The 17724-nt window shown below is 34.2% G+C and overlaps 2 protein-coding genes across 5 annotated transcripts; one reads left to right on the plus strand and one right to left on the minus strand.

Annotated features, from left to right (window-relative positions):
- Nucleotides 1–5589: 5589 nt before the first annotated feature.
- LOC123889025 (copper transporter 6-like) lies at nt 5590–6018 on the minus strand. The gene has a single exon (XM_045938199.1). It carries the CDS (start codon nt 6016–6018, stop codon nt 5590–5592), a length of 429 nt encoding a protein of 142 aa, XP_045794155.1.
- A 3734-nt stretch (nt 6019–9752) lies between these two features.
- On the plus strand, nt 9753–16318 carry LOC123890891 (cation/calcium exchanger 5). 4 transcript variants are annotated; one of them, XM_045940622.1, is made up of 5 exons: nt 9753–10775; nt 12693–13909; nt 14000–14136; nt 15446–15564; nt 15891–16318. In XM_045940622.1, exons 1-2 carry the CDS (start codon nt 9969–9971, stop codon nt 13455–13457), a joined length of 1572 nt encoding a protein of 523 aa, XP_045796578.1. In that variant the 5' UTR covers nt 9753–9968; the 3' UTR covers nt 13458–13909; nt 14000–14136; nt 15446–15564; nt 15891–16318. The 4 variants fall into 4 exon arrangements, with proteins under 4 accessions (XP_045796578.1, XP_045796576.1, XP_045796579.1 ...); XM_045940620.1 differs by having other exon boundaries at nt 9771–10775; nt 15446–15560; XM_045940623.1 differs by having other exon boundaries at nt 9792–10775; nt 14000–14118; nt 15446–15560.
- The last annotated feature ends 1406 nt before the right edge of the window (nt 16319–17724 follow it).

A 17724-nucleotide genomic window follows, 5' to 3' on the forward strand; every position in this document is an offset into this window, starting at 1 on the left:
GCCATCGTCGTCTCCTGCACTATAATTTTACATATTGATGTACATACACTCTAATACAATCTAATAACTCTTCCTCTTTTAGAAATGGACCACATCAAATTTAAAACAAAATAAACCAAACACAATCAATTGAATAACAGCACTTCTCTCTTTTGTCAGACTATAACAATGGCAAACAAATGTTATTGTTTACAAACAATTATCATGACAGAATTGGTATAACCCATAAAATTCTAGAAACTGTCATTGTTTCCAAACAACTAATTGGTATAATTCAATCAACTATTATTGTTTCAAAGCAACTAATTGATACAATTTCAACCCATAGTAGTCATTGTTTCCAAAGAAGAGGGCAAATAGATCCAGAAATTAAACTCACTGTCACGATGTTCCGTGCGCAGCCACAGTTGCTGCCGCTTCAAGGGTTGCTATTTCATAACAACGGAGGTGTGAAAGTATGCAAATTTGAGTTTTGATGTTGAAGAGACTCAAAACGAAGAAGATTGTTTCTTCAGGCCAGGGTTGAGATTAGTTTGAGGAAAAGTGAAGAAGAGACTCAAAACGAGAAACAAAGATTCAATCTATGTCTACCTCTAAAATCAAAGTTTCTTTTTCATGTGTAACACAGCAAAAGGATAAATTTTGTTCAAAATCGTTTCTTCATCAAGTTCTGCCATCGACCAGATCTTTGTTGCTCGCTGTCGTCGATCCTCCACCAGCCGTCCACCAAATCTCCGTAGTAGTCATCGTTTTAGTTCTTCTGCCTTTAGTTTCAAACTTTTAGTTTTTCTTCTCACTTTTAGTTTATCTAATAACTCTTAGTTCTTAGTTTTTCTTATTTTAGTTCTTTAGGATAAATATCTTATTTATCTAAAGTTTTTCTTAGTTCTTAGTTTTTCTTTAGGCAAAATTTCTTTCAGTTTTTCTTTAAGTTCTTTAGGTTCTCTGCCGTGTTCTTCAGTTTTTCTTTAAGTTCTTTAAGTTCTCTCTTTAAGTTCTTTAGTAAAGTAACCAACTCATTTTTTATGGATAACAACAATGATGCTGCCCGTGTTCTTCTGCGTCGATTTGTTGAGGTTTTTGATAACGATAATGAAAATGCATTTGATACAGCCATAGCTGATCATCCTCAACAATACATTGAAGTTCGCGCCAGAAGCTTACAACACGGGCCTGTTCCCCCGATTGTAGAAGGGGAGCAATTTAGCTACAGAAATCAGGTACGGTTAGCTGGTTTACATAATCAGCAGAGAAGAGGGATTTGTTACAACCCTTCCCATGCAACTTGTATAGTTGCAAGATATCCCCGCCACAACCCCGACCACCCCAACCAATAAAATGGGAATTTGATAGTGGGCGGTGAGGGTGGTTTTATCCGCGAAGCCAATCGCCAAAATTTGAGAGTGATGGACGATCAGCAACTCACTATAGGTAATTTATATTTTGCGTATCACTACTATATTTACACGAATCGTTAATTACTGTTTCGGCCTGATTCGCACTGTTTTGACCTGGGTGACCCGTTTTGACCCAGTCAAAATCACACCATTTCATGGGAAATTAAAATTAAGATTACTTCCCAACTTGGTAACTTCTCATCTTTGCTATTATTATTCAGGGGTGGGAATTAATAAATAATAAAAAATTGTTATATTTATGTTTAGATAGTTCTCCTACTACTCATCAAACTCGTGCGATGCACGGGTGTAATGCGTTATTTTATATTATAACGTGGAAAAATTGAAACAATAAATATTATTAAAATAATAATAATAATAATAATAATAATAATAATTAATAATAATAATAATCAAACCAATAATTGTGTAAAAATAATTATTAGAATTAACAAAAAGTGTGTAAATGATCAAGACAGAGTTTTAAGTTTTTAAGAGTATATAATCAAGAGAGACTTTCAAGTTTTTAACAGATAGTGTGTAAATGATTTACCGTCTTCGACGCCCCAAATGAAAAATGAACAGACCAATAGCTAGTTGATCACCTAATATTGATCAATAAGTCACATCCTTTTATCCTTCGACGAAAAACTTTTTTTCTCATTATCATTGACATTCAGTATGACATCATGACAATAGAATTCTCTATACATAATAAAGAAACAATAGATTATAGAATTTAAACAAAATATGATTATTTAGTGACAATTGTTTAAACAATTGTTTAGTAAAATATGATGATTTAATGACTATTTTATTTCTTTTTGATTAGATATATTCAATCATTATAGTGACTATTTGTTTCCATTAGTCCATACGTTTTTTTTCTTATATAAACATATAATCGGACAAATTTTTTTTTTTTTGATATATTAATGCATCATCACACATATAAATATAGGTATATGAAAAGTTGATCAATATGACAATAATGTAAGGAGAAATGACGTGACATTGTAAGTGAATGACATGGCTAAATGAAGAAATTTCATTGATTTAAGTGGATTAGGGTTCAGAGAACTAATAGGATAACTATCTAGGATTTATACTTGTAAAGCAAATTTTTTTTTGTGTAAACCTAACAAAGGCTTCTCCTTTTTTTTAACATAAAAAAAAAAAAAATCTTCTCCTTTTTTCCTTTTTTCTAAGCAAAACTACACTAATGTTGTTGTGGCAGCTCTAAAACACTACTAACAAGCTTCTTTCAATAACTTAATAATAAAACTCAAATTTAATATCTATCCTCCACTAAATCACTACAGTGTCTAATGAATTGATGATAAATAAATTTTGAGTGATAAACTAAAACTCCCATAAACTCACAAGTCACAACAGAAATTTTATAATTATTTGTCTTAATTCTCCACTAAATTTGAATCTAAATATGCATTATTTTTCTCTCAATTATCTCAACTTTATTTATTTGGCTAGAAGTTGAACAAAATCCCATTAATGTGTTTGTTACAAGAAGAAGAAGAAGAAGAAGAAGAAGAAGAAGAAGAAGAAGAAGAAGAAGAAGAAGAAGAAGAAGAAGAAGAAGAAGAAGAAGAAGAAGAAGAAGAAGAAGAAGAAGAAGAAGAAGAAGAAGAAGAAGAAGAAGAAGAAGAAGAAGAAGAAGAAGAAGAAGAAGAAGAAACGTTTGCAAGCATATAGTAACCAAATAAATAAAAAACGTTTGCAACAATAAATCTATTTTTAGATAATACAGTATATCCTATCCTATATAAATATACAACAGTATATGCACTTCTTCATCTCCATATTTTACAACTACACTCATTTTCTGTACTCATTTCTCAATTTATCAACCTCTTCATGGTGAAACGTGTATATACCAATCAAAGCAGTGTGTGTGTGAACATGTAAGTAAATCCCCTTTTGGCTTTCATACATATATAATATTTTCCAGTTATATTATATTGTGATTCAACTTTTAGCCTATAGAGTAGGTAATGCATGTGTAACATGATTTCTCAATACAGACAAGTGCGCGAAAAATGAGTGAATCAATTACCTTTCTCGCCAACCACACTCACGATTATGATTTATCTGATGGTACTTTTCATGTTTGCTTCATTGCCGACTTCAATTGAATTTGATTATTATGAATATTCAGAAATCTGGGGGTCCAACGTATTGTGCCGAGTCGTTAAGTAGAGTACCTTGTAGTATCATCCCTCCACAAGATCACTTCATTGATGGTACGCCGTTAGAATTTTGTTAAGCTGCCGATGTAGCTGGGGGACGACGACGAAGGGCACGAAGGCTACATATTATCAATGACTTAAGGGGTCGTTTAGAAGATTCATGGATTTCCTTAACAATGGAAAACAAATTTTTTTGGAGATACCAATGGAACAAACATGGGACATGTTTCGGTCTCAATCCTGTGAGTTACATGCATCTCGCAGTACATATGCGCCAAACTTCAGAAGACTTGTAATGCTCAATAATTTTTATGTTTTTTGGCATTTTGTGATTATACATTTGTTGATTATTCTGTTATAATTACAGTTGGTGGTGTTATGGCTTTTTTAACCCTTCATGAAATGCTGCCACCGGCATTTGAGTATGCCGGACAGAAACAATCTGTTACGGCCGTCTTCTGTGGGATGGCTTTCATGTCTGCAAGGTGATAAATCTCAGGATCAATGTTAGTATTGTTAGCTTTGTAATGCAACTAAATTTATTAGTGTGACATCTACTTGTGAATGACAATATTGTGCAACTATCAACAAAGTATAGCATAGGAATGTATAATATGTTTTACCTATGGTTTCCCCTCCATTTTATACAATGTACAAATAATAGGACAAAAAAAGTTGACTCGGTTTCTTTTTAAATTTCACAATTTGTATATATTTATTTAGTTTAAATGACATGGGGAATAAGAAATAATTGTAAACAGCTTGAGTATGAAGTAGTATATATAGAGAAGAAAGCTAACAAAAGTTGGTTCATGAGTTCAACACTATTTTTAGCATTAGGTCCTCATTGGTAGATCGTTGGTGGATAATCTGTAAGTATCTCTATAAGCACTATATCAGTCTAGGCGTGTCCTAGCCCTAGTGAGTCTCTAGACCCAACTCGTCTAAACTTTTATATAAATAAAAGTATATAGAGAAGAGAAAGAATTGGATCATAGTTATTGAGAAAGATGGAAAATAAACTTCTGAATATCATTGATGAATGCAAGAGGTAAAAGAGGCTAACAACTAACTGAAACTGCCATCCAACTAAAAACAGAAAACTGATATGATCTAAACCAGAAAAATGGTAAAAAAGTTCTATTTTAACTTCATTCTTCTTAAACCCCCCTCAAACTCAATCAAAGATATCAATCATGTTTAACTTGGACTATAAGGAACGAAACATATAGTAGGAGGAAGAACTTTGGTGTGTAAGTCAATAAGTTGTGCAGAGGATGGAATAAGAAAGACAAATGATTTCGGAAGAAATTGTGTCTTAGACAAGATGACAGTCCAACTCATTGTGTCAGTTGAATTGCTGAGATGCTATCACAATAAAGAGGGACAAGTTTAGTCATAGGATTGTGGAGCTCTTGTAAGAGGTAGAGAGAAGCCACTGTAATTTGCAGGGCGCGATATCCATACTTGGTGGATGATCGAGAGATTGTGTGTTGGTTTTTGGATTTCCATGGAATATTTGGTAACTTTGTAATGGATTTTCTTGTATCGGGACAAGTAATTGGCTAGTCACTGTTACTGAAAGCGGACAGGAATTAATACGAATGAGATGGAAATAAGAGTCCGTTAATTGGACTGCTTTAAATTGAACGAAGAATTCTAGTAGCTGCAGTATAATGTGATTTCACTGGTTTGGAAATGAACTGGCTTAACTTGTTGATAGGAAAATAGAGGTCGAGTTTGGTGTTGGTCAAGTAACATAAATGGCCAATTAGTCTTCTAGAGCAAGGTTTAATTTCATTGGATATGGAGAAAATGCAAGACTTGTAATTGCTGGAAATATTTGAAAAGAAATGTATTTAGTTATGCAGTAAAGAAAACAAGCACTTAAGAAATTACAATTTTATAAGAGATTTGAGTAATCACTACGGACAAGAACTAGAAATTAGTAGTAAATAGTTTATAATAACTCCAAATGATTAACATTAACAAGCCATAGGAGGAAGATCATAAGGCTTATCATGAAGTGGTTTTTTGAAAGCACGGCTATAAAAGAAAAATCCAAGAGCATGACCAAGCAAAGCAACCAAGAACACACCACCATTGAAAGACATAAGAGCCAACATAACCAAACAAGCTAACCCAACCCTAAGAACGTGCAAAAGTGTCTGAACTAGACCGGCCACCGTAGAGTTGGAATCTGGTTTGATGAACCGGGTGTGGGAGAGTAACTCGATGAATATGGACATGGCGAAAACCATGAACAATGCCAACAAATAATTAGCAGTGTTACCGGCAGGCCAACCATTGAAGAGAATCAAAGCATCCTTACCCCAAAAGAATGTCATATGCATCATCATCATGGTAGTACCATTGGTTGATGATGATTTTGGTGGCATTGACATCCCATCCATTCCACCGTGCCCGTGCGCGCGGCATATCCATGACTTTAGCAGTTGTGTTTGGTATGAACCGTTGTTTGTCTATATTCATGGAATCATGTTTGCCATACAAATACAATAAATACATAGTGAAGTTGTGCAGTACAATATTGGATTAATAAGGAAATAAATTGCATTGTACTGCATTACATTTTAACTAGAACTTTGACCCATGCGGTGCATGGGTCTAATTAGGTGTAATATGTAACAATAAAAAATAAAATACAAAAATTCTAAGAGCATTTTCAATAAGAGTAGTATAGGGAATTTCATGGACTAATTATTCTATATTTGTTTATGTGCTTATTTTATATTTTATATATGTTTTAAATAATTTTGGAACCCCATCGTTTTGTTTACTTATTAAAAAAAAATTGCTGATAACTAAAGGTTAAAAAATTGATGATAATTAAAGGTTAAAAAAAAATTAAAGACATAATCAAGAACATAAACTTAAGTAGACATCCGTAAATAAATAAAAATTGTGATTAATTCCGCCGTTCAAATTTATTGAAAACAGGGTTACCATATTAGGATTCCTAAATTCTTTCATAATTGAAGCACATGTTTTAGCGGTTGAAAGGTTTTATTGTAAGTAAGGGATGCAGGTTCGATGACAAATATGTATTTTTTTAATATAAAGTTGCAATAAAAAGAAAGAGAAAATGAGAGGGGATGAAATTTGGTTTAGGGTTATAGCTTATGTTAGCAAGCTTATAATATAAGAGATTATCGGTTTTTAATTGTTTAAATTGTGCAATGAAAATTGATGGTGCTTAATTGTCGTATGAAATCTTTCCTATGAAAGATGATGGAGCTTAACACTTTGTGGACATAATTTAAATCACAATTGGTCTGCTAGTGCATATTGTATCAATTGATCATTGGTTAATATTATATCTGCAATGTTAGAATCAAAATAATGAATGTGATTACTGATATGACTATGATTGTGTTTGGTTGTATTGCAAAAAAAAAAATTAATTTAGCAGAATTGAGTTTGATAATAACTTTCTAAATTACACGTGATAATAATTTTCCAAATCTCACATGATAATTATTCTCTAAATTTATGATCCGGTAGAAAAAAAATCATTGATCAGGAAAGACATAAAAATATTTCGTGATGAATAATATAGTCAACAATAATTTTGATATAATATACTTTTAAAATTGATGGTGCTTATCAATTATTGCACATAATTTTAATCATAATTGATATATTTGCCATAATGGTTGGAAATATTGCCTTGCATTGAAGGGTTGCGGGTTCGAATCATAGTCAAGATAAAATTGTATTATTTTTTAATAAAAATTGCAAGATAAAATGGAGGGAAAACAGGGAAAATAAATTAGGGTTTAGAGTTTGCTTGTGTATACAAGCTTATAATATAAAAGATTGTACTGCACTGTCTAATTATACTATGATCTTTACCGATTTGGAATTGTTTCTTTTAGGTGAACTTGGTCTTGGCAAAGTACACGTGTACATGTGTATCTAAATTCTTTTGTCATGGTAAACGGTATTCGGGATAATAGTTAACAAAATAAAATGAGTTTAATGAACACGCACCGTCGGTGTAATTTAATTTTACACAAACAACCAATTAGAATATTCAATTTTCCATGTCATATCAAGAAGGTGGAGTTAAGTGGGGTGACGTGGCGGAAAACATGGTTATGATTAGTTGACAGTGTAAAATTATTTTACACATTGCATATTCATTAATGATTACACCAGGAAAAGTTAGTTCCGTACTATGCTCTCTTTTCTCCTTCCAAAATCTGAGCCGTCACTACTTTTCTTCTTATTCTTCTTAATCTACCAAAGATGAGTGTTTTAGGGTCAATCCAGTTTGGCAGTTCGGTTTTGAATTTTTTAACACCCCTACCCTAGTATGTTTTCTTTAATGAGCAAAGGTGGGATAATATGCAGAATGTAGCAGAGAGAATACCTGCATACTTAGGCTTGAAAGGGATAGATTTTTGAAATGTTATGTCTAGGAAAAACTAGTAACATACCCGTGCATTCGCACGGGTCGCGCGTTCCGCGCAATAGGTTTCGTGGGGTTGTTGGGTCGTGGGGTGTGTTTAGTCGTAGTGTTTAGATTATTGTTATCATGGTATTTTATTTTATGTATTGAAGTCACTCTCATTTAGAATGCATGAAACCACGCGTGTATATCATGCAGAATTTGTATCCATATGTTATTTTATAGGCTTAACTATATATTTGGTCCCTTACGTTTATTTTAGGTTTCAATTTGGTCCCTTACGTTTAAAAAGTATCAATTTGGTCCCTTACGTTTATTTTAGGTTTCAAGTTGGTCCTTTCCGTCAATTTTGTCACATGTGGCAGTCAATTTGCATACGTGGACTGACACGTGGCACTTGGACACGCTGACACGTGTACTGTTCAAACGGTGTTAGTGACAAAACTAACGGAAAGGACTAACTTGAAACTTAAAATAAACGTAAGGGACCAAATTGATACTTTTTAAACGTAAGGGACCAAATTGAAACCTAAAATAAACGTAAGGGACCAAATGTGTAGTTAAGCCTATTTTATATCATCAAATGTCACTTATGTTTGTCATTTATCTACATATAATCGGATGATATATTTCCCAATGTTTGGTTAGTATGAATATTTCTTAGTCTTGAATCTTCAAGGGTCCGTTTGGAAGGAGATATTGAAAAACGAGATGGGTCAATTGAACCTCGCGAGAAAGACAATATGAGTTTGCACAATACAAATTAGAAAGAGTCAAAGAGCCATGGACAGATTGAAAGTGAAGTAGCCATTTCTCAATTTAGTCGCTTTAAATTAACCATCAACAATATGCCACTTAAATTATTGTTATGGCCCGTTTGGATTAGCTTAATTTTTAACTTATGCAATTTTTATGTATTATTATAAGTTTGTCGGATAGTTTATAATAAAATAGCTTATAAAAATACAATTTTAACCGGTGTGAACTTATAAAATAGCTTAAAACTTAATTTATATTGCATAAGCTGTTTGCATAAGCTCAAAAATAAGCTAATACAAACTTACTTTTAAATTGTGTGATGTAATTATCCATTTCACATTAGTCTATTTGGTGATGTTAGCCAAATTGAAAAATCTAACTATTATTAACTTGAGGGTAAATTCTAATATGGATCACTTCATCAAGTGGTTCATGATGGACCAGTCATGAATAACATTATAACGAATACGAATTTTATAAAATTCACCGTTGGATTGAAAGTTTATATCATATAGATCATTCATAGTAAAATTTAGAAAAATTAAAAATCATTTGATATGTTATTGAGACACATCAAGATTAACGGTTTATTAAATAACGTAAATCTTGATGGATCTCAATAACATATCAAATGATTTTCAAAAAAATTTCAAAAATTTATGGATGATCTATACGATATAAACTTTCAATCCAACAATGAATTTCGTAAAATTCATATTCGGTAGATCATTTGTCCACGGTGGACCACTTGTGAAGGTAAGTGGTCCACCATAACATTAGCCTTCAGAGTGAATTACACCTAATGAATTAGGCACATATATTTGGGTTCCTTAACCATTTGGTCCTGACTTCAATCCCGACTGGTGCATATGAAAAAATATTTATTAGAAGATGTCACATTCTTAAATGAATCTCAGTCATCTTGAGGAAATTAGTTTATGCAGTTATACACAGAAAAACTAAAAAGAAGTCGCCGACAGAGCAGCTGCAGATGCTGCTGCGGCTATTTGTTAATGTCAAAGAGGAAAGAACGCGGAAAGAATATTGGGCACACTCACACTCGTCTCTCCTGCCCCATATCTGCAGAAAGAGTGCAGTGTAGGTAGAGTTAGCATGTTCAACAAACTCAACAAAAACACATTCTGATTATTCATTATTCATTAGAATAGAATGGCTTCGATGAAAACCATTTCAGTCTCACTACTCCTCACTCTCATCCTCTTGTTCTCATTCACAATAACTAACTCCCCTCCATCCCTCTCCATCACAACAAAAACAACTCCATCTCTTCGCAGCAGATCACTCCTCATCACAACAACAACCTCCTCCTGCACCTCTAAATCCAACGGAATCCTCAACTATCACTGCATTTTCCCCCAAAACCCTTCCCTCTCAATCACATCTCTCTCCATTCTCCTCTTCCTCCATTTCTACATCCTAATCAAAACCGCTTCTCACCATTTCTCAATCGTAACTACCAAACTCGCTTCTCACCTCAATCTCTCCCCTAGTATGGCCGCCGTCACACTTCTCGCTCTCGGTAACGGCTCTCCCGATGTTTTCTCATCTCTCGCCGCACTTCGCGCCGGTCAATACCGTACTGGCTTCGGCGCTATACTCTCTGCTGGAGCTTTTGTTTCTGCTCTTGTTGTTGGCTTTGTTGCGATCTACGCCGCTCCTTTTCCCGTTGATCCGGCGCCGTTTGTTAGGGATGTGTTGTTCTATTTAACTGCTGCTATGTTTCTCTTTTATGTTTATCTTAGTGCTGAGATTTTTCTATGGCAAGCCGTTGGATTCGTTGCGTTTTATCTCTTTTTTGTTGGTTTTGTGTTTTATATGGATTTGGGAATTGTGAATCGTAGTGAAAAGAGTTCTGTGGATCTTGAGGGACAAATTGAATCGTATTGCGATCAAAAATCGACGGGATCTGTTGAAAAAGTTAAACACGCTTCTGGATTTACTGGATCTTTTCGTTTGGTATGTTTCAAACTTTCAATTATCCTTGTAACGATTTAGCTTTTCATATACGTTTGAGTTCATAATTATTGGTAATTGATTATGCTATTTTTACTTCAATAGTTTATGATTCGAGTGAGTAATCATGATTTAGTAGTTCATTCCTAGTATTGCATAGTATTACTTGATTGATTAGTAATCATGATTGTTGTATGGTATTTTCCATAGTTTATGATTCGAGTAGGTAGTCATAATTTAGTTCATTCTCATAGCATTGCAATATTACTTGATTGATTCGTTTCATGTTGTATGGTTCGGTTCCAATTGATTTTCCATAGTTTATGATTCGAGTAGGAAGTCGTATTTTAGTTCATTCTCGTAGCATTGCAGTATTACTTGATTCATTAGTTCCATCTTGTATGGTTCGGCTACAACTGATTTCCATTTTCTGTGTTTTAGCTTTCCATCTTGTTTCTGATAATTGATCTGGATTTACTTGTGTTGGATGTTGGGATTGATTTTGTCTCTTTCAAACATGAAACAATATGTGTTTGGTTCTTTTGTGAAAATTGCCATAATTGATTGTCGAGCAGAATTTTAGCAAAAATACAGTTGTCTGATTATTTACCTCCAAACCTTGGTTTGACTCCAATAGATTGAAAGTTGTTGTGTGAGGTTGAAAAATTCACACTATGTTTTAGATCAATTTATTTCTTTTAAGAATTGAGAGTTTAATGGTTATGCACTGATTTCACACCATCCCATCATCTTGACATGTAGGCCTATTTTGTAACCCTTTTTTAAAGATAACTACCACATACTCTATTCTTATTAGATGTTAGTGTAAAATTAGTTTACACTTTCCCAGGCACATACTTACTAGTTAACATGCTCGGACTTGCTAAAATTGGTTACTCATAGGATGTACAAGAACAAAAGTAAAAAAATTCCTTCAATTAGTATAATAACAAGAGGCTCATGCTGTTCTGAACCACATGCAGCAGCTGATTAACCATAATTAACGTTGAAACAATGGTCTTGGAGCTATTCCTTTGATGCACAGCTCCTAAAAATAATTAAAATTCATTTCAAAAGACTAATGTTTTTGGGAAAAAAAAAATCTTTTCTTTTTGCATTTTTCTTTTCATCTTTGATGCAGTAAACTGGGAGCTCGATATTTGGAGCTGAAACATTTTATAGTTATTAGATGCAGTGACTTCTTTTTCGTATGATGAGTTTTTGTGATGTTATGTTTCACACGTTCTGGAGAGGGAAATGTGATGTGAATCTGAATTTGGAAGGAAACAATGCACAATCAAAGCTCGTGTGTGGTTTTTTAAATCCATTAACATTTTAATCTTTTTTCTTTTACTACCTACAAAATGTAGGGACAGTTGGCCAGTTGATCCCTTTGTCCGTAGTACATTGAATCAAGCACAACTGGTAACTTATCCCTCAAAGTGTTTTATATGTTTAAGACGTGTTAAACCAATTAGGATGACCACTGACGTAGTTGATGCTATTATGATCATCCTTTTGATTTGATGATAATTGTTTATTTTTCGTTCATTGTAGCCGACTCCACTTAGTGATAGCAAACTTTTTTTTTTGGTAAAATAAGGAATCTTCCGCGCGCAACAGCGGAGACTAATCCCCGGAGGTAACAGAGATCCATTTAAGGGGTTGATCTCTCTCAACAAATGTTTTTCCATACGCACCGGCCAGGGATAGCAGACTTAGTGGTTGTTGTTATTTAGTTCATTTAATAATATTTCTTATTACTTTAAATAATAATTCAATAAAATGTAATCAACGTTTTCTGTGTTAAAAAACAAGATAGGAAATGTTGTGCATTGCATGGATAGATTTGTCATTCTTAACATTATTGAATTTATTTAACTTGAGATTGTCCTGACGTATCCCATACTCTGCTTACAGATTTCTAAAGCATGGGAGCTTCCTGTCTCAACTCTCCTAAGATTGACGGTCCCTCAACCAGCACCATCGCAATGGAGCAGATTTTATGCATCAGCCAATATCGCTCTTTGTCCTCTAGCCCTCTTGTATGCATGCAACTCATTCGTGCCACTTAATCATCCCATAGTTTTCCTCCTCCCCAATACTCTTTTCCCTCTTTGGTCCGTAGTGCTCATGACAAGCTTCTCTCTTGCATTTCTTCATTTTGTAATGGAAAAAGAACCCCCAAAAGCAGAGCATTTGCCTGTGGTGGTCGTGGCATTTGTGATGAGTGTGTTTTGGATATCTACCACAGCTGGAGAGCTGGTGAATTGCCTCGAAGCTTTAGGTACGCTTCTCAAAGTTCCAGCATCATTCCTTGGTCTTACGGTGCTGGCATGGGGAAATTCAGTGGGGGATCTTGTTGCTGATGTGGCAGTTGCTAAAGCTGGTCATCCGGCAATGGCAATGGCTGGATGCTTTGCTGGACCAATGTTTAACATGCTTGTTGGTCTTGGAACTGCTTTGGTCATACAGACGACAAATACATATCCTAAAGCCTATGAACTTAATTTCCATGTTGGTATAGTGATTGCATTTGTGTTCCTTCTTTTAAGCCTCATGGGGTCTCTCTTGGTAATCACTTGGTCCCGATTCCGAGTGCCTAGGTTTTGGGGATTCTGTCTTGTGGGCCTCTATATTGTTTTTATGGCAGTGAGTTCGGTAGTAGCCATCTTTTCAAGTTGATTGTTCACAGGAAGATTTAGATAGGTCTGTTCAAAAAAACCAGTTCTTTTGAATCATATTCAAAACAAATATGGGCTTCTTTGAATACCCAAACTATTTATGAAGAAAAACTAGCCCGTTCCATTTTATGCAAAAAATCCAGTTCTTGATACCTGGTTTCTCCTCTTCTCTCAGAGACTCTTGCACTCAACTCAAATTCACAAATCACAGCTGAAGAACTGTAACCCCTACCCCCTAATTTGAAACCAAATCTCTTTGATTTCTCGTTGTAATTCCTTAATAAATCCAACTCATTGCTTGTGATTCCTTTCGTGCATTCTCAATTACTTGTGATTTTGGTTATTTGAGTTCATTCTCAACTCAGATTTATTCATGCTCTGAGCTCTTCAATTGTGCACTTTCTTGTGATTTCATTCATGTGATATTCTCTTCATTCTCTGTTAAAGATTAAGGTATTTTGTGTTGCTCATTTCTTTCGTTCATACAATTTATTTTGGTTTGCACTAGAATGATTTGTTGTGTTTTTGGTTGGTTCCTTGAAGCTTTCTTCCCTTGAAACTCGGTTCCAGACTGAAGCTTTTTTTCATATACCTGAAGCTTTTTCCAGCAAAGTTCAGTCTGGTGTTTCACTCCATGAAGGCGTGAAGGTCATTTTCAGCAGGTCTTTTCACACACTCAGGTTTGCTGGGTTTCTTGCTTAATTTTGTTGCTGTGAATGTATGAATGATTATGGTTAAATAATTCTCTCTATGCTTTCTGGGTATTCTCGGATACATATGTATTTTGTGTTCTCATATTTGCTATGGTATTAATGTGGTTTGGTGGTATTAAGCTAGTGGCGAGGTTTTGCACTCTTAGATATGCCCAGCCTCGAAATTCCAGTTATTTTGGGCTAGTTTATTTTTTAAGATTTGAGTTTTATGCTAAAAGTGCTTGGCACTGTAAAAGAATCTTGCATGTGGTGGTGATACCTTGCTTGACCTGACAACAGTTGAAAAATATTGAATAAGGGCATGTAAGATTGTGTTGAGAAGCAAACATCGGGTCATGTGTATTTATGGAATGGCATAGCTAATGATGACTTGTAGATATCTTCATTTTTGTTAATGGTTTTTAATTCAATTTTTTTGAACAAAAGAAAATACATTTTTCCTGTAGTTATTTAGTAGAAGTAGTCAAGAGGTCTTTTATGTTTGTTAACCCCCTTCCTCCTAAAGCCAAAGCTTAAATTGAAAACCTGATGAGTAAGATAATGATTATTTCTTGAGAAGATAGGACTTGTTGGTTCAGTTACAGCGGTTACCTTGTTACATTATCTCAAGTTAACACATGGAAGTAAAGTTGGTGCACACCGTATCCAAGGTTGTCCTTTGTCGTTGATTGCACTGATGAATCATTGAATCTTTGTTCTTTCACCTGCCGTATTCAGATCATTCTCTAAATGAATTGTATTAGTTGCCTTCTCACTTTCCTCCGGTGGTGTCTGCATGGGAGATGTGATGTGAGTCTGTTCAAACAGAAGGTTAATGAAAAGTAATCTGTTTCTCTCATCGTGTTAAATAAATAATTTTCCTTCAAATCCCAAAGCATTCTTGTACTAGTCAATTGTATATTTCACCATGTTTGACAAAGTGACTCTGCATGGAAGAGTTATAGGAAACAAAATTGTTGCAACTAAATGACAATATACATGCACTGTTAATTCAGTGCACGGCAATGGCTTAAATCACACAAAAAGTATTATGGCTGCAATAATAGTTTCGAAAATTTGGATTATTCTTTATTATCATTTCTTAAATAAGAACATGGCCACATACCTGTTATTTGATATCTACTATCTAGGAATACTTCGGTCCTCTGATTTATCTGTGCCTTGTTCATTAATGCAAAATCCCTGTTCTCCAATGATGAAATGGATTTAAGATATTGAATGAATCATTTTGGTATAATTATTCGGGTTGACAAATGGCTTAATGTTTATGTACCAGGTATTACCATCTTGATGCTTACTATGAGCGTCAAATGGAAAAAGAGATGAAAAGTGGTTTCAGTTCAAGAAGGTCCAGGCAACAGAACAAACTGTTCTCAGTGATGAAAAGCAATGTAGGTATAATTTTGGACATACTGCTTTTACTAATGTAATCTTTAATAGGTTTTCTTTTGACAATCTGTTTTTTCTCCCAACTTGCACTACACCTGATGTTAGTTTACCTTTTTTTTAATGGATCAATAATGTTGACTGTCTTATTGTTTCTTTTCACACTTGTTAGCTGTTTTTCATTACAAAAATCTACCTATATTAAATCCCTGAAACTCTCATTACAGTTGTTGGAATATGACATTCTAAAACATTATTGTTGCGGAATGTAATTTCTAGTGTAACATTATATTCTTAACTTTTTTATATTGCTCTTCAATGGAACTATGGTACAGATAACAAGTATTGTCTCTGATGACCCGAATTGTTTCACCCTTCCATAGTCATTTTCCGTTGTACCTATAGACATGAAATGTTGGAAGCACGTGAGAAGTACAAGGAATAGCAAGTGATGGTTTTATTGGCTCAATCAAAAGTCGGACCAAAAGTGTACAGTGTATTTGAAACCTAGAAATTTGAGGCAAGTAGTCAAACAACGCAGTTCAAACTCGAAGAACACATGGTGCAGTCAGTGATAGCTTGAACAATACCAGAACTTCAGGAACAAGCATTTACCATGTCTAATACGACATTAGCTAAGAGCATTTAGTTGTTTTTGATTGTGCACATTGTTCAAATGCTAAGTTTTTGTATTTGGCCTGGTTTTGTGTGGACTGGTTGGTATTGTGTCAACTCAAGTATGCATTCTTTTCGTTTCTAAACAGTTGTTGGAATTGAACTTGGATCCTCGGCAGCTGAAATTTCTGCAGCTATCTCTGTCAAGTATGCACATTGACTTGCTGCTTCAGTCTTAGCCGTCGGATTAATCACACGGTTGAGATATAAAATGAAAAAAATAAATAATGTAGAAATAAATAAATAAATAAATAGATAAATAATGATAAATTGTCTCCATTTTTTCTGCATTCTCTTTTGTTGCCGACCTATCTATACTTTCTCCATCTTAACTTTCAGGTCAAATAATATTCTTAGTAAAATATTAAAGCCATTAGTTTAACATATCTTATAAGGCAATGGTGGTAGGAAGAGGACGAGACGAACAATGTATTTGCTGAAACAGGGTAAAATCCCAACATTATGCTTCCTCAAAACAACTTCGACGGGAATAAACATAGTATGACAACACATGAACACAGTAGTATCAAATAGATCTCGAAAGTTGACAAAACAATCAACAAATTGGAGAACAATTTCCCTAATTAAAGATAAAATTTGGGTGCCTAAATCCAGTTTTGCATAATCTACAACAACACAATAAAATTCAGAATCCAGGGAGAAAAAAATGGAAGAATCAACAAGAACAATTTAAAAATCACAAGTTATTGCCACTCTAGAATCGTTGCTGCCTCCATCTCGTTGTTGTACCAATCGCAGACTTCTGAACACGTGTTGCTGATAGAGGGCCATGCCTTCTCCGCAAGGGATGCAAAGAAGTTTCTCTTTCGTGGATAGGCCACCGGAAATCACCTTCCGGTCAATATTCCCACTTCACAATTGTGATCTGAAACTCAGGTTCTGTCAATGTAACCTCTTCCTTTGTCTTGCACCATCTACCATGGCCACACTCAGTGGCAAAGCATGCTTTTACATTTTTACACTATTTACTTTTTCATCTTATATCTCTCAACCGTGCGATAAATCCAATGTTAAAAGTTGCAACCATGTTTTGAATATGGCGATTTTTTTGTGTTGGTCACGAGGATAGTGTCACCTAAGAAAAAAAAAACAACAGTGATGATCTAACAAGAGTTTAGGACATAAGTATCTCTCTGGAAGACTCGAACAAACCTCTCTATTGAAAGTGTTACATTTTATTTAAAATAGCTACATGTTCCAACTTATTAATAAAAAAGAAGAAGAAACAACTCCAGTAATTAGATTAAATTGAAAGAGAAATACTAATGCATAATATAAAGTTTAAATAAACTAGGTGTTGTACATAATTCTTAATTCAATTGAAAATATTGATATTGTTACACCTAACGATTTTAATTGAGTTCAAACACATGACTTCACAATTATGTGAGAATTTCAATAGTACTTGCTGTTTTGTCTATATAAAAGAACAGCGCGTTTAATTTTTTATAAAATAATATTTTGTGAATTACA

The sequence above is a fragment of the Trifolium pratense genome, linkage group LG6, assembly GCF_020283565.1.
Source record: "Trifolium pratense cultivar HEN17-A07 linkage group LG6, ARS_RC_1.1, whole genome shotgun sequence".
Lineage (NCBI taxonomy): Eukaryota > Viridiplantae > Streptophyta > Magnoliopsida > Fabales > Fabaceae > Trifolium > Trifolium pratense.

Bases quoted from the DNA above. Each gene is read 5' to 3' on its own strand.
- LOC123890891 (XM_045940622.1), top strand. From the start codon at position 9,969: ATGGCTTCGATGAAAACCATTTCAGTCTCACTACTCCTCACTCTCATC. The intron at 10,776-12,692 runs GTATGTTTCAAA...CTCTGCTTACAG, and splicing joins TTACTGGATCTTTTCGTTTG to ATTTCTAAAGCATGGGAGCT.
- LOC123889025 (XM_045938199.1), bottom strand. From the start codon at position 6,018: ATGGATGGGATGTCAATGCCACCAAAATCATCATCAACCAATGGTACT.